This window comes from Anopheles arabiensis, chromosome 2 (assembly GCF_016920715.1).
Source record: "Anopheles arabiensis isolate DONGOLA chromosome 2, AaraD3, whole genome shotgun sequence".
Classification (NCBI taxonomy): domain Eukaryota; kingdom Metazoa; phylum Arthropoda; class Insecta; order Diptera; family Culicidae; genus Anopheles; species Anopheles arabiensis.
In genome coordinates, this window is record NC_053517.1 from 3,302,143 (window position 1) to 3,325,010 (window position 22,868).

The 22,868-nt window shown below is 48.8% G+C and overlaps 2 protein-coding genes across 3 annotated transcripts; one reads left to right on the forward strand and one right to left on the reverse strand.

Annotated features, from left to right (window-relative positions):
* Positions 1-2,052: 2,052 nt before the first annotated feature.
* On the reverse strand, positions 2,053-20,609 carry LOC120896234 (optomotor-blind protein). 2 transcript variants are annotated; one of them, XM_040300217.1, is made up of 8 exons: positions 20,478-20,609; positions 19,364-20,264; positions 12,810-13,623; positions 12,086-12,242; positions 11,859-12,014; positions 10,206-10,273; positions 4,041-4,108; positions 2,053-3,074 (listed from the first exon to the last, which is right to left on the reverse strand). In XM_040300217.1, the coding sequence occupies exons 2-8, from the start codon at positions 19,599-19,601 to the stop codon at positions 2,218-2,220; spliced, it is 2,358 nt and encodes a 785-aa protein (XP_040156151.1). In that variant the 5' UTR covers positions 19,602-20,264; positions 20,478-20,609; the 3' UTR covers positions 2,053-2,217. The 2 variants fall into 2 exon arrangements, with proteins under 2 accessions (XP_040156151.1, XP_040156150.1); XM_040300216.1 differs by having other exon boundaries at positions 19,364-20,609.
* On the forward strand, positions 6,331-8,606 carry LOC120896235 (hexamerin-1.1-like). The gene has a single exon (XM_040300220.1). The coding sequence runs from the start codon at positions 6,352-6,354 to the stop codon at positions 8,476-8,478; it is 2,127 nt and encodes a 708-aa protein (XP_040156154.1). The 5' UTR covers positions 6,331-6,351; the 3' UTR covers positions 8,479-8,606.
* Positions 20,610-22,868: the final 2,259 nt, after the last annotated feature.

A 22,868-nucleotide genomic window follows, 5' to 3' on the forward strand; every position in this document is an offset into this window, starting at 1 on the left:
GGTCGGTCAGGATCATGGTGGTCCTTGTACCGCAATCACTTTCTCCCGGAGCTCTGGTCCTTCGAACCGGATTCGTAACTGTCATCTGTCAACTCAAGTGGAAGCAGATCGTTTTCACACGCGACCCGTCCGGCCCGGTTCCCTTTGCGTCCACTTTCGCTGGTCGTGTTTACTAGAGCAGTAGGAATAGGATCGCTCGAAACAGAAGCAACGAAAGGGCAAGAGCGAAAAAGTCGTAAACAAACCTGAACTGATAGAGGTCGCGTTCGTGGCTCTGTTTGTAACAATTTGTCACGGTGACTGTTGGCATGTACTAGCCCGAGAAAGGCTCGGGAAAAGGGTTTTCCGATTCCCAGTTCTTGGGAGTAGGTAGCAAGACCCTAGGTCCTCACGTGGGAGTCCTCCAACGAGCAGCATCCCTTCTGTGGCCGCAACATGCATAAACAAAACCCTTGGGACAGGAAAACTGATACAGCTGAAGTGTGGTAGCGAAAGAAGACGAAAAGAAGGAAGAAAGGAAAACATAAACTTTCCACACGTCCACACGATCGATTTTGACGTATGACTGTGGGTACGCTGCCAAGGGTCGCTGGGAGCGAGGAGTGGGAGTGGTTTCACTTTCAACGATCTTACCGACAGACAAGGAGCGTACAGATGCCACCAAGTCCTTTTCCAGTCCCATTGCACACCAACACACACACATAAACTAACAAACATAGGTCGCTTGAATCTTTCTCCGCAGCGTCACTCGGTGTTTGCATATGACATTTGCATGTGAGATCAAAGACGTTTTGCAGCAAATAAGAATGTATTCCCGATGCTCAGAGACCAAAGGGAAAATGACTCCACAGCATTGCCATCGGATCAAGTAACGGTGTCGGAGGGAGAGGGCCTTGGGAATGGGAACCCCGGTCCGGACTAATGACGGGAACAAAACTCCCAGCGACCGATCGTCCATGACAAATGCTTGGAATAAAAGTGTCAAAATAAAGCATAAATTACATTCTCGCCTTCCGTCCACTGCCTATGTTTCGTGCTCTGTCCCATGCCGTGCTGGCCTTTCGATTATCTGCTCGGTGTAGTTCGAAAGGACGAATGTAATGAATGATGCTGCACGGCATGCATCTCCGTAGGAAGCGGAAGCAGTACAAATAATAATCGTTACCATTTGGTTCGTGCGTTCAGGCGCGAGCGTTTGATAAGGTTCTGGTTCACTGAGACGCTGTGCGCCCGCCTGCCCGCTTGCCTTCTTCTCCCTTACACGCTCATCAATCTCTTCGGTTGTCAAAACTCGTAAAACACACCCCGCGCGTAAGAAGAACCCCGCGGTCGTCGTGTGTAACGCGCGTTGACGGACATATCCCTGGCCGGGTTTGCGGAAGCCCAAACGATTAGGCAGCTCCGAACTCTGAACTTGAAACGCCTGGGGCCACGAGACCTTTGTCCCCGGGAGTCTGTCGCCCGGTGCGCCCAGTGCAGTGCGCCCCGATAGGGCTGGAGTCCGGGAAGTGCTTCCAAATTTATTGAAAAATAAATTTCTATAATTACGCACACTTTTTTCACACCTCCTTCATTGAGGCGTTTTATCGGACGACTGGTGGCTGGTTGGCTGCATTTAATGTGTACGCTACTGCTGCTCAGTGTGTCTACCTCGGGACCAGGGTGTCAAAGTCTAAAAATATGGTGCCACTTTCGTGAGTGGTTTCCTTCCTTCCTTTATTCGTACGACGAGTGCGAGTTTCGATGCTTCAAGATGGGTTTTTTTTTTAACTGTGAACCGTTTGCTTTTCCAAATGGCAAGAGTGATAAATAATACTTTACATCCTTTTTGGTGTGTGAGTTTGTATGTGTTGGTACGCCGATTTATTTCCCGGATGTCAGAGCAATAAATTTTGTGGTGGCAGCTTTTGGGCTGCTCGTGTTGAAATCGCCCTCAGTATGGATGAATGATCTGAGTTGTAAAGCGAATTTACAAAGCCTTTTTGGTGAAAAACAACTTAAAGTCTCTGGAGCTATGGCATCATGAAGAAGCACTCAAGAACAAGATCAACCTTTTGAATTGTTAGCATAACGCTTTTATTGATCTATTCACAATTGCCTTTCTTAATAAATAGTTTCCACATACTTGTTCAATACTACGCGATCACGGTTATGTCCGTGTGATTGCCATCCTTAATATCTTTTTTCCATCTCTGTAGAACTCCTCTAATCGCCCAGCTAAGGATACCAGCCATGATCGGCCCTATCTCGACAGGCAATCGACGGAACGGTCGTCCTCGCCCCATGCGCCATTGTGTGATGCCCGGTAGAGATCATGGCCGCTCCGGGATGGCTTGCTCCAGCGTAGAAGCCCTGATAATGGCCCGCGTACGTCGTTCCCGGTGGAGTCAGCGTGTTGGGCGGTGCAGGTGGTGGAGGTGGCGTGGCGGACAGCTTATACTTATCCACAAACGAAGCATGTCCCATGTACGGTGCCGGTCCTCCCGCCAGCGGGTTGTGATGATGGTGATGATGATGATGGTGATAGATCGGACCGAAACCGCTCGCATCGGAGGCGTACGGTTGGGCAAGCATATTGCCACCGGAACCCACGGTCGAGCCCGCTGTGGGTGTACCGCCCGAACTGGCACCGTGCGGGGATAGACCGTACGGCGAGAGGGACGATCCGCCACCGGACGAAGATGCAGGCGAATTCAGAGGCGAATGATGTCCCGGTACGAGCGACGCCAAACCGCTGCCAGTGCCGTTGTGGTGGTGTTGCTGGTGCTGCTGATGCTGTTGCTGATGCTGCTGTAGATGTGCCTGTTGATGTTGATGGTGAGGGTGATGATGATGGCCGTCGGTTGACGTTACGGCTCCGTCGGCGGGGTTAGCGCCGGGCGCCGAATGAAGATGCTGCAGGTGGTGCTGAAGATGGTGCAGCGAGGTGTGCTGATGGTGTGCGGATTGATGTAGCGACAGGACGGAGGCTGCCGTGGTGTTGGTGGCAGCGGCGGTGACCGTACTGGAGGAGGAAGTTATCCGGGGCGAGGAGCACGACGTGCCAGTTGAAATGGTTGCCATTTCGCTATCCTCTGCGGAAGACGTGCGAAAGAAGTGAGGCGTTAGTGGCGTTAGTGGACGTGGACACGATCGTCGAGTGGATCATTTAGCGAGCGTTTGGAGCAGTAGGAGCAGTAGTGTAGTCTTTAAGTGATAGTTAAATCCTGCAAATTATATGAGCCATTTGTCACTACTTTACAGTGAGCCAAAAATGAACTAAGTATACAGTAGCTGATGATGATGGCGATGCTTGCAGTTCAGAATAAAAGCTCAATTATCTAGTTTTAAAAGCAAACGATTCTAAGAAGATCTAATAGTTGGCAGTCTCTTGGTATTTTTAAGGCATTATGCAACGATTCATTCTTTTATCCGTTGCTACAATTTTAATTGTTTTGTGGACTATATATTTTCACAGAATTCGTTGAATTGATCGTTGCCTTTAGAAGTTGAAAAGGAGAGAAAATAAAATACCATTTTTAAACACTACCAGCCGCTGGGTGTGAAGGAAATGTGCACCAGGCTTTTCATCGCCATCGTTGGAGTAACGAATGGCAAATGGCTTTTTTATGTCGTTTCATCAACAACTTTTCCATATTTTCCCTCAACAATTGCATTCACTCGGTAGTTGACGATGGAAAACCCATCCTTGATGCGATTGTTAGCGCAGGCAAAAGCGCGAACCGAAGTGCATCGATGCAAAATACGCAACCAGACTGCACGAGACGAGCCCGACCCCGTAAGGTAGCTGATTCGAGCGATTGAAAATGTTCTCAGTAGAAAGAATAAAAAAAACTCTCTCCCTCCCGAAGCATTCTGTTAAGCAATAAAAAGTGTCTCGAGTATGTTGTTGTGGTGCGGAAACACTTCGCTCGCTCCTGTCGACACCGGCTCGGGGACGAATATTTATAGGGTCGGGTGTGTATTCCTGGGCAAGGCGCGGAGGGAACAATAAGCCGGGGGACCTTCGCTTATTGCCTGCGCTGTTTGCGCTTACTTACTTTTGTAGCTGGAGCTGCGCTCATTTTTCAACCGATCGCTTATGGCCGGTGCCGATCGTTCCTGAGATCTGCAACGAGAAAGTGAAGAAATTCAAAGAAATGATGAGCGACTGTAGTAGAACTGTGGGCTGTGGGGTCCATTTGTTGGGAATGCATCTTGGTGAAAGATGCACAAAGTATGTGATAATGATATGATGCGATCGGTTTCGGGTCGGTGAGGAAAGAACATGCCGACCGTCGGGGTCCCCGTTTGTCCTTTCTTTGTCAACTCGTAAACGCATGATGTGTCGGTGGTTTTAATTTTTAAAAAGAGATCGTTTTGTCTTATCGTCAAAGTGATAAAGCGTAAAGTTATGGGCCCTTCAAATGTGCCAACAGCAGACTACTGCTTATTTATGCTTATTACTGTGTTGAGATCAACGATTTGAGGACAAACTCTTCTGTAAGTTTGACTTTCGTGCGACATTCGGGGAGCTGTTTGGAAATCAGCTTTGTTTAAAATTAGCTTTTTCAAAGGTGTTCTCACGGGACGAGCGATTTAAAAATAATAATCATTATGTGTTGCTTTGTACCAATTATTGAAACATCAAACGAAGCTACCAATGCCTACCAACCCTGGTGCATTAGACGCATCCCCACGATGTTATGTTTGAGCTAACGCAAACGGATGCAACATCAATTGATTACAGCAGGCTCCAAAAGCAACAAACCAAAAGCGAAACGCACAATCAAACATTCGAATCGTCCAAGTGTTCCACCCAACAACTCCACACAAACACAAACACACATACTCTTGCCGTATCATCTCAGACAGGGTGGCGTGCGCCGAATGTTGCTTATCAGTCCGGCCGGCCCCACCAAACCAAACCCATACGCCGGCGAACTGGCGTTTTTTTAAAAACAAACTTTGAAACCAAGTACCTTTTGTTTACCGGAATGCCCTTGCCGGACCAACGGCTGGTCATTATGGCCTCTCCTCCCCGCAGATTTCATCGCGTTGCAACACTCGGCTCTGCGCATATGCGATCGGGGTGTTACGTGAGCGGCTCAGCGCCAATTAATGTGCCCCGAGGGATCGTACTCCCCCAGCCCAGATACGACCATATGCTACCAATCGCCGGACACTGGACAGCAATCGAGATCCGGCGATCGTATCGCTAGATTTGATGCTAGATCATTTGATCTGTATGGAACAGAAAGGTGGAAAACCCGAAGGCCCTTGCTGCGGAGTTTGTGAGTGCATTCGGGTGGAAGGGGCAGAGGGTTTGAAAATTATCTTATGGTGAGTCCGCAATCGATCGAGCCAACCCGGTAAACAAACGGTTCTCGTTATGATTTATTGTTTGTTTAAACGCACCTCAGATCCTCTGCGCCCCACCGAGGTTCCGAAACCATTCGCCTGAAAGAGACATTAGTGAAGGAACCGAGGAAAAAAGGCCACCATCTTCGTGAGGTAAGATCTACTTTCTATTACTCAAATTTTTGTACGTGAAGAAAGATGACCGGTATACATTTTCCACGAAGCAAAACGGAACACCCAAAAGAGTTCGGAATTCGGGGAACAAAGTTGAAGATTCTGAATGAATGTTGGAAAAGTGTTCAACGAGTTTGATGATTCCCAGCGTCCAGTTGGAGCAGCTCATAGCTTAGGGATTGTTTAACTTGAGCTTAGGGATGCTTGCGGTTCACTCTTTTTAACAATCAGATGTTATACGTTGCCTTCGAGGCAGCTTGCGAGGAGCTAATGGAGTTATAAATTTGTTTGGGATCTGTCAACTTAAATCCACCAATACCAATTAACGCACTTTGCTCCACCGATGATAGCTTTAATTTGTGGTATTTTTACGTGAAAATACGAGCCAATGAATATTTATTAGGTGCCACTGACTGTATCTCGCGCTGCCCTGAATGATTTGTAAAGTATTTTGTTGTTGTTGTATGCAGAATTTCAAGAGTTCATCAATTCCCGTGCATCACAGTGATAATGGCGCCCGGTGTGATTAACCTAGCGTCGGTGTCGAGAAAGTGCGGCCTGCGCGGGCCTAAAATAAAATTTCGAACATTTCACCTGATTGGGTGAGTGGTTGCCGCCGCTTGATACAGTGTAACCTGCCAACTTATCAAGCGTTTATGTTGGTTGGTAACGACCGGTACCGCATGCTCCATGCAACTGATCGCGTGCTTCCCGATAGGACTTCCAGAAGGTCAGAGCTGCTACCCAGCGGTAGGATGTGCGATAAAAGCCATCCTGCTGCGGGGGCTATATAAGTGTGCTTCGACCGTTCTGACAGGTATCAGTCTACGTCCGAAGATGAGAACGTTTGCGCTGTTTGTTCTGGGAGCGGCTCTGGCCGTCGCTTCTGGGGCGTTTGTGCCCAGCACGAGCCAGGTCAAGTACGCCGAGAAGGATTGGCTGCACAAGCAAGAGGATCTGCTGCTGCTGTTCCGCCATCTGTACGAGAAGGACTGGAATCCGCAGCTGGTGGCGTACGCCAAGAACTTCCACTTCAAGGAAAGCGCCGAGCTGTTCCAGCACGAACCGACCGTACAGTGGGCGAAAAAGCTGTGGTCGTACTACGAGCATGGCCTGCTGCCCAAGGGTGAAGTGTTCTCCGTGTACGACGAGGTGCACCGCGAGCAGGCGATCGCTCTGTTCCGTGTGCTGTACCACGCCAAGGACTGGGAAACGTTCTACAAGGTGGCGGCCTGGGCCCGCTACTACGTCAACGAGGGTATGTTTGTGTACGCGCTGACGGTGGCCGTCACGCACCGTGCCGATATGGCCGGATTTGTGCTGCCAGCGCCGTACGAGATCAGCCCGTACCACTTCATCAACACCGAGGTCATCCAGAAGGCCCAGCAGTACAAGATGCAGGGCTACTACGGCATGAAGAAGGTGGACGGTGTGTACACGGTGACGATCCCGAGCAACTACACCGGCTGGTACATGCACACCAACGCCGAGCAGAAGATCTCCTACTTCACGGAGGACATTGGACTGAACAGCTACTACTACTACCTGCACACGGACTATCCGTTCTGGCTCGGTGGCGAGCTGTTTGGCCTCAGTAAGGACCGTCGCGGTGAGCTGTACCTGTACGAGCACCAGCAGATTCTGGCCCGCTACTATCTGGAGCGTCTGTCGAACGATCTCGGCCACGTGCCCGAGTTCTCGTGGTGGACCCCGATCGCGACCGGTTACTATCCGGACCTGCAGTACTACAATGGACACAGCTTCCCGGCACGCGACAACTACTACCACGTCGATCAGGAGTCGAACTATCGCGAGATCCGCCAGGTCGTGGACTACGAGAAGCGCCTGCGGGACGTCATCGATCAGGGCTTCTTCGTGCTGCCGGACGGCAAGAAGGTGAACCTGAGCACGCCCGAGTCGATCGACGTGCTGGGCAATCTGATCCAGGCCAACCCGGACAGCTACGAGCACCGTTTCTACAAGTATGTGGCGATGTACGCGCGCATCATCATGGGCGCGGCCATCGAGCCCGTCGAGCCGTACCAGGTCATCCCGAGCGCGCTGGAGCACTACGAGTCGGCCATGCGCGACCCGGTGTTCTACCAGATCTACAAGCGCATCGTCGCGTACTACCACCAGTTCAAGGAGCATCTGCCGGAGTACACGTACGAGGAGCTGTACTACCCGGGCGTGAAGATCGACGGCGTGGTGGTGGACAAGCTGCAGACGTACTTCGATCGCTTCGACGTGGACATCACCAACGCCATCGACATCGAGCCGGAACCGTACGTGCCGGGCAAGTACGAGGGCTTCGGCGAGATCGAGTACAAGCCGGATCCGGTCGTGATTAAGGCGCGCACCATGCGCCTCAACCACAAACCGTTCACGTACAAGATCAGCCTGACGGCGGACAAGCCGGCCAAGGCGGCCGTGCGCGTCTTCCTCGGACCCAAGTACGACGAGTACGGTGGACTGTACACGCTGAACGAGAACCGCGAGAACTTCTACGAGCTGGACTACTTCGTGCAGGAGCTGACGGCCGGCAAGAACGTGCTCACGCGCAGCTCGGTCAACTTCAACGGCTATGTCAAGGATCGCACCTCGTTCTACGAGCTGTACCGCAGCGTCATGGCCGGATACACCGGGGCGGAGAAGTTCCAGCTCGACATGACCGAGGCGCACTGCGGCTTCCCGAACCGGCTCATGCTGCCGAAGGGCAAGAAGGGCGGTATGCCGTTCCAGCTGTACGTGATCGTGTCGCCGTACAAGGCACCGCAGGTGTCCCAGTACACTGGCTTCGATCCGGTGCTGTCGTGCGGCGTCGGTTCCGGCGCGCGCTACATGGACTCGTACGCCTTCGGCTATCCGTTCGACCGTCCGATCGACGAGAAGCTGTTCTACGCTGTGCCGAACGCGTTCTTCCAGGACGTCAGCATCTATCACAAGTCCGAGGGTGAGCTGTAGGAATCTGTATGCTCTATCGCCAGGTTTGCTTAACATTGACGCAACGGGGAAAAACACGGAACGTGCGTGCGTCGAGTGTGTAAATAAAACATGCGGTAACGATAACGCACACGCTGCTGTATCAAGAACCTCCTCCATTGCATGAATCCGCTGAATGCCTCCGAACGATGAAATGTTTCCACCCTGCTGATGCCCTTTGGGAAACGCTTCTTTTATATCAATTTCTTTTGCGCCCTCCATGTGCCACTGTTCAACTTTGTTTATTCGATTATGGAGGGGCCAGGGAAATTGGAACAATTTCCACTGTACGCGCTGGAGGGTGGTATCGCAACAAGCAGGCCGTGTCAGGACCGATCACGGGCAGCGAGAAACTTTTGATGCAATGATTAGAGAGGTCTGTTTATTTATGTTTCTTATAAAATATCGATGAAAGCCACGGTCCGGTTGCGTCCGCTTTGCTTTTGCGTTTGCAGCAATCGGGACAGCATCGGGAGGGAAGGGCGGACACGTCTGGGCCGTGTTATCGTTGCCATCTCATTAGTGGAATAGCGAAACTGCGTAGTGCAAGAGGGTTTGCTTCCTTCCAGTGGGATGTCTAGTGATCAACACCTCCGGTTTGAAAGGATCGCATTTGGATGTGTGATCACATTTAATGCTGTGCAAAGTGAGCCACTGCGTTTGTATTGTTGATATTGTGTCGAAATGTGTCTTTAAAAACACTCGCTATGCACCGTGCGCACTAGCAAATAGATTCTGGGAAAATTGACGAAGTTCCCAGCACATTCCTCAAATGAGCGCCATCTAGTGCTACACACCGTAAGATGGATCGCCTAAACAAGTGAATTAACGACGATCGGATCATACGCACAGCTGCGCACGGGCAAGTATAAACACACGATAATCGTTCTATTTAACGGTATCACATCAATGGAAATTTATTTCCCACCTGGCTCGCTGAAGGTTGAAGGCACGCAAGAGCCAGGGTGAGGGCGAAGGGCATTAAACGGAGAGATACGAGATTTCAAACACACAACATAACGCATTTGCCAATCGCTACCGGTCCGTGGAATGTACCGCAGCGGCCGGAATGAGGAAGGCAACCGTGGGTGGTGGGTGAAAATAAAAGCATTATAAGCAGCAGTACACCACAGTCCATCGAACGGGAAGGAAACTTTTAGCTGTTCATCCTTCCATTCGGGGAGTAATGTACGAGCACGACTCATTTTTTCGGTCGACATTTGACACATGTGTAGATCCGCCCAGACGGTTACGGTTCGCTGGGAGGTCGGCGGAAAACATACACTTCCGATGCGCAAACCTTCGCCTTTAACATTGTGATCGTGACAAAGCGCCTGGTCGCGGGTAGAAAAGAGCGCATAACTTAAATGTTAATCAAAACCGCCGGCCACAATCAGAGTGCCAGGGTCGGTGGCATTTTGGTGGATTGTTTCGGCCGTTTGCCGCCACATGGAAAAGGGAAGCTCACAAGGGGACTGCAATAATGAAAGTATAATGCACACCGTGTAAAAATTAAATAATGATGATATGGGGCCAACGTGAAATAAAGATTGCAAGTGAATTTATGATGACGTTGCGATAAAGTGTTTGTTTTCCTCCACCTTAGTTGCGAAAGTGAAACGTGCCACTTTTAAAATCGGCAACAAGTTTATTTAGTGATTGGAATTTCCGAAGCCAGACTACAAAACAATCTAACTGTTTCTACTTACTCTTCATTCGTCTCGTTGTCCCGGAAACCCTTTGCGAAGGGATTGCTGACAATTTTAAGCTGCGTCACCTGGGGAAAGATTGATAGAAAAAAGAACGAAAGAAATATGATCAACACCATACCGACTGCAGAGGGTGCGTGCGCACTTGCGGCAAGCAGATTAGTGAAAAATACTTTAAATTTTTAAACAACGCAAGGTTCATTTATTTTGCCCATTGGATTGTTTGAAACCAATTATGACACTCCCTACACACACACACACGCACACACACTAGGAAGATCGTTTGTTTGCCACGACGGTGGCGGGAGAGCACAGAGGGACAGCAAAAAAATTTATAGCTTCGACTTGGAAATTTGGACGCAGTGAAGGAACGGCATCTCCTCCCGAAAGTCGTGGTGAATGTTGTATGGGGCGGGAGTTTTATTTTTCTCGTTTTGGTTGGATACCATTCCAATATATCTTTCCTACTTTGTAATATCTGTCAAAATATTTAAACCCATTCATTACTTTTAATCGTTTTGGGGGCGCTGGCGCTGGTACCTCCGTCACATAAAACCGCGCTTCGCCGAGAGGCGACACATCTTGCTGTCGTGTGGGGAAAAGATGCGTTTAATGCTTGTCTTCTTTTTTTGTTCGTAGTTCTTGTCTGTGAGTGCCAAATGCACCGGGGGAATACAATTTAGTAAGCCGTGGTTGTGGTTTTTATGATTTAGGCGTGTTTTAGAATTTACGACTACGATCGGCTAACAGCGGTTAACATCGCTGGGTGCAAAACATTAGCCCAGTTACGGATATGATTCGGAATTGGTGGGACATGGACTTGGCCCGAGCGGATCGCGCTTAAGGTGTGTGCGTTCTCGAGCTGCGTTATCTGGCTGAATGAAAATCGACTGATCGAGGAATTTGCGGAGCTCAGAAACAAGATCATTAGAAGTGAGGTTTCGAGCGCGTGTCAGCTTGGCTGTAAATGTGTTTTAATGATGAATACCGACAACCGTGCCGTTCGCGAAGAGCTCAATCGAGGTCAAAACGCGTCGCGTGGGAAGTTGACAAGAATGTATGGCTTTGGGTGCGAGCAATAAAAAGTCGATGAAACAGCATTCTTCGTGTCGCGTGGAAGAGTGCCACCCATGGGGAACACCTCCGTACAGCGAAGCTCCAGACCGATTGACGACACGCAGTAAACGCAGGAGCTCAAGTGATCTCCAGTAGTTTTTTAGTGTGCTGCTCAGTCACTCAGTCTGCATCGGCACAACACTGTTGCATCAACAATTACTCGATCATCCGTGCCAACCTGTACACCCTCCCACCATCCCGTGCAGCAAGGGCTGCACAGGAAAACGCAGAGCGAAGGCATGTTGGGCGCGGACGTGAAGATAAACATTAAACAGACCGTTTACTCTAATCGTTTGTTTGCTCGAACGTAATGGGAAAAGGATGTGGCGATGCTGGGTGAAGCATGCAATAAGCCCGAAGAAGAAGAAAAAGAAAAAAAGCGAACGACGGTGCTTCCTTCGGGTAAACATTTCTGCCCCGATGCCAGAATTATACACCTCTTGCGCCTCGACACTTGACTTGATCACAGCGATGCAAATGATAAACTTCCCGCTCCATGTGACATACCGGGACCGGGTCCGGGTGCGCGTGACTTACCCGCTGGTTCTGGTAGGCGGTGACGGCCGTGAATGACGTTTCCGGAAAGACGAACGTGCGGTGCGTCAGGGTGTCCTTTTCGTCCTTGACGCCGTTGCGCGTGAAGTAGCAAACGTGCAGCCGGGGCTGGTAGCGATGCATCGAGTTGAGAATGATCTGCAGGGGGGAGGAAAGGTTCGATAACGTATAGGAAAGAGCGGTAGAGAGTTTTAGCTTTGCATAGTTACATGTCCATTGTCGTCGAGCTGGTTGTTGGTGAGCTTTAGCTTGTCAAAGGATATCGTCTGCTTCATCCAGGTGGCCCCAGTCGCCGGGGAGTCCGGGTGGACGCTGATGCGTGGCGGTGAGATTGGATCCGCTTTACCGGCGACAACCCAACTCGAGCTGCAGGCAAATATTTATAACTCTTTGATGATCAAGGTATATCCAGTTGTAGCAAATGGTGTAGTACGCAATTCGCAATTAATGGTAAAACATATAAGAAATTATACTAACCGTTACTCATAATTGTTAGTAGCTTATACTGATCTATTCCTGACATGGTAAGAGTTGCATATTAATAGCTATAATATTAAGCTCTTCCATTCTTTGCAAATAATTAATTTATGCTGATAGATTTATTATAAATGTCAGTTACTGCAGATCAAAATTGAATGCGGTTAATGTATGCATGCTTGGTGTAATATTCCTCTCTGCTTGTTGGTTTAGACCCTTTTTCGAAGATCCATAGCGCAGCATAGTACAACGGATCACTGAGAAATTAATCAAACATAATCAGCCGCGACAGTGGTTAGTCGCGATTATACACGCGCTCGGGATCGAACAGGGGATTAGTAATCCAAACACAGGCGTCATCACATGCTTCATGCTGCTCGCACATAAAGAACTGCATTCACGGTGGGTCGGAGTCCACCTTTCCCTCCCTTGCCCTTTTCCTTTCCCTGCCCTTACGTGTGAAACGCGTATCGATAGCGCTTATCGTCGAGCGGCACAAAGTCCATAATCATGAGGTACTCCGCGGCCAGCTCCAGCCCGACCACCTTCACCTGGAAGGTCGGAAACATGCGGCGCCCAGCTTTGGTGACTATCATCTCCGTCCCCTGCTCGTGAAACTTGTCCCACAAGTGTTTCCCCTCCAGTACGACCACCGCCGAAGCGAGCGACGAGTGATAAGGCTTATCCATCTCGGGTGACTTTTTGCTTGCGAAAGTGGTCGTCGGAGGCGCTCCCGGCTGCTTAGTACTGGACTGTTGCTGCTGGTGCTGCGACTGTCTGCTGCCATTTTGAATAATAGACGCTCTTCTACTACCATCACCATCACCATCACCACCCGTATCCTCATCGCTACCCTCGACATCTTCCTCGTCCTCGTCCGTTCTGGTGCACTCTTCCTGGTCCACCTCCATACCTGTGCGTGAGTCCTCGTGCACCTCTGGAGAAGAGTTGTGGGAGCTTGGTGCACCACGCCGTCCTGCACGTGATTTGTGGCGCGAGCCTGTAGATCGCTGCATTTTGCCATCGTTGCGTGATTCGCGAAGATTCTTGTTACTGCTAAGACTGTTGTTGTTGTTGTTGTTGTTGTTGTGTGCATCATGATTAAGCTGATGATGTCCAAGGTTGTTGAGGTTGTTGGCAGCCTGATGAAGACCGTGCACTCCAGACTGTTCTAGCGGTGAGGCCTGTGACTCGCTGTCACAACTAATGCTGAGCTGCTCGACCTGTTCCAGTGGATTGTATTGTCCTTTGTTGGCATTCTGAATGCAGGCTGTTTCCGAGCGCAATAAGATGAAAAGAAAGAGAACGGAAAGGCTAGTGGTTAGACACTCGCATACAAACGATTGCAATCGGAAAAGGAATTCGGGAAGTCCGATTCTTATCACCAATGTCGAGGGCACTGTGGCTTAGATAACTACTTAGATAACTGGTACGATACAACAAGAGATTGTAAACCAAACCTTACCAAACGCTTACGACATACCCGATTTTCGGTGCAAAAAAAACTGTTTACGTATCAGTCGCTTAACGGCCCGTTTTCGAGTTAGACGGGTGGGTTTAAAAATAGCGGCACTTTTGCCTTGGCTGCTAACGGGGTTTCGGCGTTGCCCTCCAGGGATCCGGATTTAAATCATCTTTTTCAGCTCGTTTGCTCGTGGTGCAGAAATAAAAACTCCTGCGCTCTAAACTATTTAGTCGAGCGAGGAAGCGCCGTAAATTGTGCACCAGTCGAACCTGCTCCACCCGGGGACCGTAGCCCGAAGACCCCGTTTGCTCGGAAGGAATAAAATTTAAAATAAAAGTAACTGCGCCGCCCTCATGCTCACGGCGCACAGCGTACCGTGACTTCCCATCGCAAATAGCTTCGCCTCCTTGCCAACATTTAAAGGTGGCGGGGGAGGGGTGTTAGGGAGATGGTAGGAAGAAAAAGTGCGCTTCAACATTAAGCAATCATCGAACATTTTTCACAGATCATAAAATTTTGACTCTCCAAACTCGCGGCGGCTTCCGCGAGATGCGTCAACAAAACCTTCCGCTGGTGGGAGAGCAAACGTTCAAGCATAAACCGGCACTGAAATGCCGCCGGCCATAACTTTGCCGACTCGCGGCTCCTTCTAGTTGCGGTAAGCCCGGATCGACTGATCTGCTGATGAAGACTTGCGCGTGGGGAGTTCGGGATGGTCTGAGCACGGAATCGTTTCTCGGAATGTCGCTGGATTTTATGCGTTTATGGCTTGCGTTTTGCATACGACCAGGACATACATTTGGTGCCACAAACCGTACTCCTTGCAGGGTCGCATGCCCTCGTGACATACATGTGTGCTAATTGTTTTCGTACAATGTTTAACTTTCAATGCTCTTATCTGTTTCAATACTTAAAAACTTAAATTCATTTCATGACTTTCTCTGAACTATGACCTGAGCCTTAACACAAATCTCGCTGCATTCAAAACTATTATCATGTTTGTTTTGTTCTCGAATCGAACAATTGCTCACAGCAATCTCACACCAAATGTATCAAATTTCATGCGGCTAGAAGTGGCGTAGCGTTCCAACAAAAACATGTGTGTTGTGAGTTTCTTTGAAGGGTATTGGTCCCTTTCCCACATGTCTCGCGGAACATCGTGTTGGTATGTGAACAATTTCATCGTATTAGTAGAACGCCAGTGCCGCGACCCATTAATCAAACTCATTCGACAGTGAAGGGTCTCTACTGAAGGGACCATCCTAGAGATTACTACAACAATAATCAGAAAAAAGACTCATGATACATGAACAAAACATTTAGATCTGTTTGGAGCCACTTGTCAGACATAGGAGATAAACTTCCAGCAATTGTGAGCTACATTCCGAGTCGGCAAGAGGGCTCTCAAACAAAAAAACGACCACAACCAGTCAAAAATCAAAGCGAAGCCCAATCGTAACCGGCAGCAAACCGTCAAGACTTTACGCTCATAAATCTCCAACGGACGGAGATGTCGACAACTAGGCTTTGCAGTTTTTTCTCCACCGAGTTCTCTCCTTTTTACGCCGCGTTTTGTCGCCGTAACGCATCGTAGTTTGCATCCAACAGCTGAGCGATCGTACCGGGTCGATCGAAGTGTGAATGAAATGTCAGCCCCGTGCACATCGCCCGTGAATGACAAGAGACGGCGACCGACCAAAAGGCGGGAATGCTTGGCCGTGGCATGTGCAGCTTGGCAAGCCCGCAGTAGCTTTGAGTTGCTTTGAGTTTTCCAAATTGACAATTAGTTCTGCACGATTTATGGGCAAATGTCATTCGCTCGAGCGGTTGCAATCATTTAGAATTAACAAGAAATAAATCTTGTCGCGCGCCTTGTACGTGTGATGTGCAGCGGCATCAAGCAGTGCAGAGCGGCTGCATCCCTGTGCAAGGTCGTGTAGGTTTTTTTTAAAATCTCGACACAGTGATTAGTACGGTCGTGAAACATTTTACGCGAATAATTGTTTCTAATTGGCTGAAATCGGCGCTCTTCCCATTAAGCAGGCTTTAATCAAAGCGGTTCTGGTTTATGGGTGATTTAAGTGAAGAAAGCTGCTAACACTCATTAAAGACTAATACGTTTTGGACCATTGGAATAATCCAAGAAATTCAGGACATCAAAATAAATGACTTGCTTAACTAAAGACTACAATTAAACAAATCAAAGTGCAAAGCCTCAGATCGTTAGCTGAAGATATCCTGTTTGTCCTGGATGATTTATGTACTGTTGCCTTCTGTTTGACAGATCAGCATGGGACAGATCAGAGCTTCGGTTTCACCACTGCAGAAACCTCCCACCGAACCGGGGAGCGTTGTTGACTCTGCGGCGAGATTGGTTTCATCGCCCGAACCAAATAAACCGCTCCATACTGGAATCCGCCTGCACTTGTGGACAAAAGCGGCCTGCAGTTCGGATTGCTTATTTTCATTGCCCAGTCTATAACAATATTGACACACGTGAGCTACCGACGCAAACGCAGCGCGTGGCTGGGGGGTGTGTGTGTGAGTCCCCGGTAGAAGAGGATGCAATTACATTGTGGTCCTTCAAGTACTTCACTCCAGACCGTTCGAGGGCCAGAGTCGCGTGCCTTTACGCGGCTTGGCGATGTCAGTGCACGGATGATGGCGTAATTTGGATGCCGGCACCTTCACCATGCTGTGCGAGCCGCGAGGGCGCGCAAATGGTGCTGCCATGGAAACCTGTCAACACCTTGCTGTGGGGCTGTGCCGGACGGCAGCGCAACAAATGAGCGTAACGATTGCGACGCTCCCCAAGCGACAAAATCGACATGCTTTCTCGCTCTCTCAGGTTTACTGATCTATTGGGTAGAATGAGAAAGCATGTCGATTTTGTTACTTGGGTCGTCAGCGGGTGTGATTTGTTTGCATGGATTCATAACTGCGCCAAGAAGCGAGGTAGATGACCTGCACGGGTTTAGTGTGCTAGTATACTGTTTAAAGTACTTCTTTGAGAATGATTCGGTTAGTCGTTTTCGATACGGATTGAAAAATCATACTTTAGATTCCGATGACACTCGAAGTTCAGTTTAGCAACCTCCGGGCTTAATTCTGTCTTCAATTAAAATACCCCAGACAACATTATAATGCCTAAAAGTTTAAAATCCCAAATTCTATCTGTTCATAGCACTGACAAGAGATGTTTAATGCACAGGGTTTCAGCTTTGATTCAATTTATTCTACAATTCCTTATCCTTTCTGTTCTATCTATCCTATCCATCTATTATCAATACTTTAAATTCTATACTTGAAAATAACTGCCCAATACAGGGTTTTCCAGGAGTTCTCATAGCTGTGGGACATTTTATTGACTCCTTCTTACGTGAAATGAACTTAATGTAATCAAAATTGGACTCTATAGCATTCTTGTTGGACAGACTGCTTGGAAATTCCTATTAGATTTGTCCAACAAGGGTGCAATAGAGTCCAATTTCCATAATTTGAAGTTCACTTCCAAGAAGAAAGAGTCAAGGAAGTGTTCGACAATTATGAGAACCCCTGGAAAACCCTGTAAGAATGTCAAACTGCCCGCCAGATTTAACTGATTCATCGTCTCAAGGGGCACGGAAAACAATACTTATGTTCGGTAATTTACATCCTCCAGCTCCAATCCAATCAAGCTGGAGAACTGCTTTCCACCAATATTCTTCGTTTTTTTTGTGTGCTCCAAAAAAGTATCGAAAATCCAAGCCCGCCCGCTACAACCATACCGTCGTCAATCTCGAGCACGCACTTGTTGAGGTAAGTTTTCCCGCGCGCTGGAACGGGTCGCCTCATAATTTACAGTGTCATGTCCAAAGCAAATATTTATGTTGTAATTAGTCGAGTGTTTTCTGTTCCCGCGATCCTTCCTGTCCCCGCGGTTGCACAAACCACTGCCACCGAGGGGGGGTGTTTGCGGTTGGTGGTGGTAGTTGTTGTTTTCCACGCTATTCTCGTACGCGCTCCTTCGCTTCGGGAAAGGTATTATTCTACCGCTGTAGTGAATCGGTTGATCGTATTTTTTCCCCTTTCCGTGTAAGTAGCGTAAATAGTATCGGGCAATGATGTTGTTACGTTAGTTGGTCGGTCGAGAAGAATCGTGATGCTGCTTGGGTTTTGGGAAATTAAAACGAAAATCATCCATTATGATGATGATGATCAGTGTATCGATCACTGGCTTTTGAAAAAAGGGTGAATTATTTTAACCTAAATGGTTCACCAAAATAATTTAGGCTTTAGGTGGATTGATACAGATAAATGCATATATTATGCTCGTGTTCTCGTCGTACCCATAATGGTTGTTTTCGTGGGATAAGAACATTTTTGTGGGGGGGGGTGAAATTCAGCAAAGCAAAACTAACAGCAGCTAATCGAGCAAGATGTGATTATTCACGAGAAAGACAGAGCGAGAGAGAGAGATTGAGTGTGATCTTCCACTACCTTTTTCCTCCGATCAGTACGGCAAAGTGATCGAAATGTGTTAGGCAACTGGACAGCCATTTTTCTACTGCTTTCAACAGTGTCCTAGGAAGCATGCGGGGGGAGAGAAGTGAACGGACATATTCACCAAACCCACCAGCGGGCAATAATTTTGCCTGCTGGACAGACCAAGCTCGAGTGGCCAAGATTGGCCCATTTGCCCCGTCCGCGCGAGGAGTGTCTCGGAAGTAAATGTATTGCTCCATCACGATCAAAATACACGGCCAACGGGCACTCGGCATCGTCAGCGCTCCACGTGAAGCTTGGTTTGTAAACATACTGGCATCGCGTAAGCGCGCGCGAGATCTGCGTTCGAAATTAACGCGTTTGAGGCGCATACAAAAAATGGGGGAAAAGGAAGAAAAACGGGGTTGTCCACATTCCAGGGCGATAGTACAGTTGACATCATAATTAATTTATACGCTAAATCATCGCGTCCCTACACCGCCAGCGATTACCAGCGATTTCGGCCGTGGCGTGATAAATCGGGTTCGTTTCGTGTTCCCTTTTTTGTGGTGGTTTCTGCGGTTAATCAACATTGGAGGGAACGGATTACACTGCTGCCACGAGATCCTAATTAAGAGGCGCATTACAACGCGGCACACGGAATATTGAGGGGACGGGATGGAAGCAGTTGAGAACGGCAGGCCGCAGTAGAGAAAATGACTCAATTAATTAGATGATGCACCCCGACAACGACACTGACGTTGCTTGTTCCACGGGCAGGAAAGGCACGCATCCTTGGCCGTTTGTCGTGGCGGAATGCTGTCCTTTCGAGCAGTGTTGTGTTAGCCGAGTCGTTGTTACCCGTCCATCATGCAAAAAGTTGACGGCTCTGATGCATCGGAATGAATATCGTTTAATTAAATGTGTACGATCAGGGAAGTACATTTTGATGGATGTGGATCAGATTTTACAAAGAATCGTTGAGAAGACCTCTACACCATGCTGTTTAACCTGCTTTTTTCCCTGAGCTCTCATCTCGAGAAGGAGAGGAGCCATGGTTTTACACGCTGATTCTGCTTACCTTCCATTGCTTTCATCGGATTGGTACCGTTCTTGTACGCCACCGGATTCCAATAGTCGACGGCCGCCGGACTGTAGTGATGCAGAAAGTCTGTCCCGTTCAGATCGACTGCCGACGGCATGGTTCCCACCAGGCTAGAGAACGACTCGTGCAGCATCGTGCCCGTCGATCCGCCCGCCATTCCGAGCGTACTGTCACCGTGTCGATGACCGTTGGAAAAATCGAGATGATGCATCATGATGAGAGGGGCAGGGGTTGTGATTTTCCCACCGACACAACAAAACACTCAATTGATCCACTCCGCCCACTCCCCTTTGGCGCTAACTTAAAGACCGAACGACTTCGTTGAACTGTACCGTAAAGCAACAGCAATGCGGATGTATCTATATTTTCCTTCCGTAGGCCAATTTTCACACCTTGAGCAATTTTCACTAATCGGCACCGGAGAGCGCAGGCACACGACAATTCGCACTTCTTCAGATCACACTTCTTCTGTCACTGCCGCAACGACAGACAAAGGTCGCAGCAGGCTGTATTTCACACATGCTGCCGCACCGCTGAAGCCGCCCGTCGGAAGGGAACTGATGGAAAATGGGAGAGGATTCGCCGGGAATGGGGGGAGGGGTTGTTTTGGATTTTCCTCTCCACGCCAGCGCACAATTTGTAAGCAATAGTTACGAGTGTTTCCTCTACTCACTAGTACTACTATGAGACATCCAACGATCACCTCGCCGATTGTACTATCGCGTGGAATTATTGCTTACTCCCGTAAAGAACTACTTCGCACACTGATTTCCACGACGCACAAACTCACATTCACGCACAAGCACGCTCACATAACTCACTTGGTGTACAATTCGAATCCCACACACACACACACACTTCCACCACCGTGCTTCGCCTGCTTGGTCGATCGGGGGGCGGGAAAATAATAATAATTAAACTTTCAACCGGGCACGAAGATTTTCCTGCCGCGACCCACCGTGATTATGGGTGAAAATTGACCGCCACACAGCGGGACACCGCGCGGCCCAGTGCCTGCCTGATGATAATCGCACAATAAAATTATAACAACCGCACTAGTTTGCGCGCGCGCCGGCGCGGTCTCACTCACGTGAACAGTTTTTCCTTGCGCTTTTCTCCTCGCGTACGTTTGGTGGCGCACTGGGACGCACTCCGGTTGTTTGGGATTGCGCCGTGTTGCGAGTGTTCCGGTCCGCGTCCGTGTGCCCGGGTGGCTGTGAGTGTGGTGTCTCGGTTGCGTTCAATTTTCACCAAACCCACCTCGGCTCGGTGTCGGCGTTGGCGTGGAAGCTGCGCGCGGGTGTCCTGAGCGTGCGACAGAGCTGGCACGAGCGGGCGCGATGCGAGATGAACACGATCGTCGATCGTACGGATGCTGTGGGGGAAAGTGTGCAGGCCAGAGCGAGACCAGCATATGGTCGCTCCTGTCTGTAGTTTTTCGGAGCATGAAAGAACGAGAACGATGCTGATGGAAAATGCCCCCGAATGGAGGAGTGTATGTTCGATAGCATCGAAGTGAAAGTGAAAATCTCTCGAAAGAAGGGATGGCGCTCGTTCGAATGTGTTGGAAGCGATACGAAGGCAGGTTTGCAGGCATTATCTTCTATGTTGGTGTTTAAATGGTTTTTAAGGGAACAGATACGAGAGCGATTGAGCGCCATTGATTAATCGTCCAGCGTCCAGCTGGCTCGTTTTCCTCTGGTAGAAATTCCAAATATTCCTCCTTTCCCTACTCAGCATACACGCATTTTTTTATAGATTTAATAGTACGTTAGTCAGTCAATTTGATCATTGTTAGAAGTTGCTCAGGGGATGGACTCCGGCAAGGAGAAAATCAGATTGATGACCATTAATCTCTAAAGACACGAGATCAATTCTGTCCAATGAATCGAATCAGTGAATCAATTGTGTTCAAATTCCATGATCAAGAACGCAATTCTAGTAAAATATGATGCCCAAGAGTAATAAGAAAACTTTTCAGGATCTGGACATCATTTCGTTTAGTATGTAATAAGGTCTGCAAAAGGATCTAAAAAGCTGTGGCTCTCAGTTCTCAGTTTAACACATGTATAGGTCGTCGAATCAAGTCCAAGTTGTCCTCTTTTCGCTTCCTCCTTATCTTTTGTTTGAGCAAAATACTGTTTTGCAACTGTCCTTCATATCTCTTCTCCAACTCATCGCTAAGCCCCAACTTTGTAGATAAATATGTCCAATCCAATACTGCTGCATGCATTTGCTCCGGAAAAATGAAATTCCTTCTTTGTCAAACACATGCTAGGTTCATATAAAAAAGAGTTTCTAATCAGAAACCTTCTTCGCTACTGACTTGACTGTTCGATTGAGAGAGTTTTGCTCAAAACAAAAACAGAAGCACCATCTACCACCTAACTCATTCATTTAGGAGTGAACGAAAATTCACTTTTCTCACAATTGCGTGTAGAGTCACACATCGTGTGTGTTGTTTTAAAGGTCATGGACATAGTTTTGCCACTTGAAGCAAGTACAAATCATTGACGAATGGAAGCAAATGAACGGTGCGCGATCGAGTCAGCCGCTTGCAGTCGGGTAAGATCCTCTCCGTTTACTGCTATTGCTCGATGCAATTAGAACCACAACGGTGGTAGTACCTAGAGTCACTCCGCCGTGGTTATGTTTCACCCGCTCCGTTCTATCCCCAAAACCCTTCTGTCTGTCCTCCATCGTACACGGGCGATTGCGTACATTGCGCGTTGACTGGGACGAAAATACCAGACGGAACCAGGCGAGCTCCGGGGACCGCATCGTACCGTACCGGTGCCGAGCCGAGCGTTCCGGCGTGAAAATGAAAAGTGTGAACCAACGCCATCTTTCGTCAGCTCGCGGTCGACGGTCGACGGTTCCTGTGACGTAGCCGGCAAAAGCCGTTTGTGCTGCCAACCCTCCGCGATCGGATTCGACCGGAACGGTGGCCGTGCGTTGGTGCGACGGCACTCTCTCCCGATACCCTTTCCGATTGGAGTAGAGTGTGCAGTGGTAGTGGCGCATTTGTTTTTTTGTTATTGGGTGATGTCGAAAGACGCCAAAGGAACCCAAAACGGTCCCAAAACTCGATCTCAGTGTTGGAGGTGTTCGGAGGAGACGGGAGAGAGGCTTGCATCTTGGAAGGGTGAATGTGTCGCAGTGCCTGCAGGTTGAGGAAGGGAGGGCCTTGGACGATAAACAACGCGAGGGAGTAGTCCGCCGGAGAAGGTAAGTTAGGCGTTTGATTTGTGAAGTGTTTGGCCAGTTCACGGTGTGCCGGTGTTCCCGAAGCAAGTCGTACATTTGGGTATTTATTTATCGATTCCTCGTTTTGTGAGCGTATGTGTTTCTGTCGAATTGTAGCTTGAAGTTCAGATTTACAGGCAGCTTCTCGAGAGATCGAACGGGACAGACTTCACATCTGGAATTTGGTTATCTATTACTACCAATGTAGCAGTGATTGTGGTCTACACATTCATGA

Excerpts from the sequence above, each read along its gene's own strand:
- LOC120896235 (XM_040300220.1), top strand. The coding sequence starts at position 6,352 with ATGAGAACGTTTGCGCTGTTTGTTCTGGGAGCGGCTCTGGCCGTCGCT.
- LOC120896234 (XM_040300217.1), bottom strand. The coding sequence starts at position 19,601 with ATGATGCATCATCTCGATTTTTCCAACGGTCATCGACACGGTGACAGT. Across the intron at positions 12,243-12,809 it reads TATCGATACGCGTTTCACAC|CTCGAGTTGGGTTGTCGCCG; the intron begins GTAAGGGCAGGG and ends ATTTGCCTGCAG. Across the intron at positions 10,274-11,858 it reads CCGCCTACCAGAACCAGCGG|GTGACGCAGCTTAAAATTGT; the intron begins GTAAGTCACGCG and ends ATCTTTCCCCAG.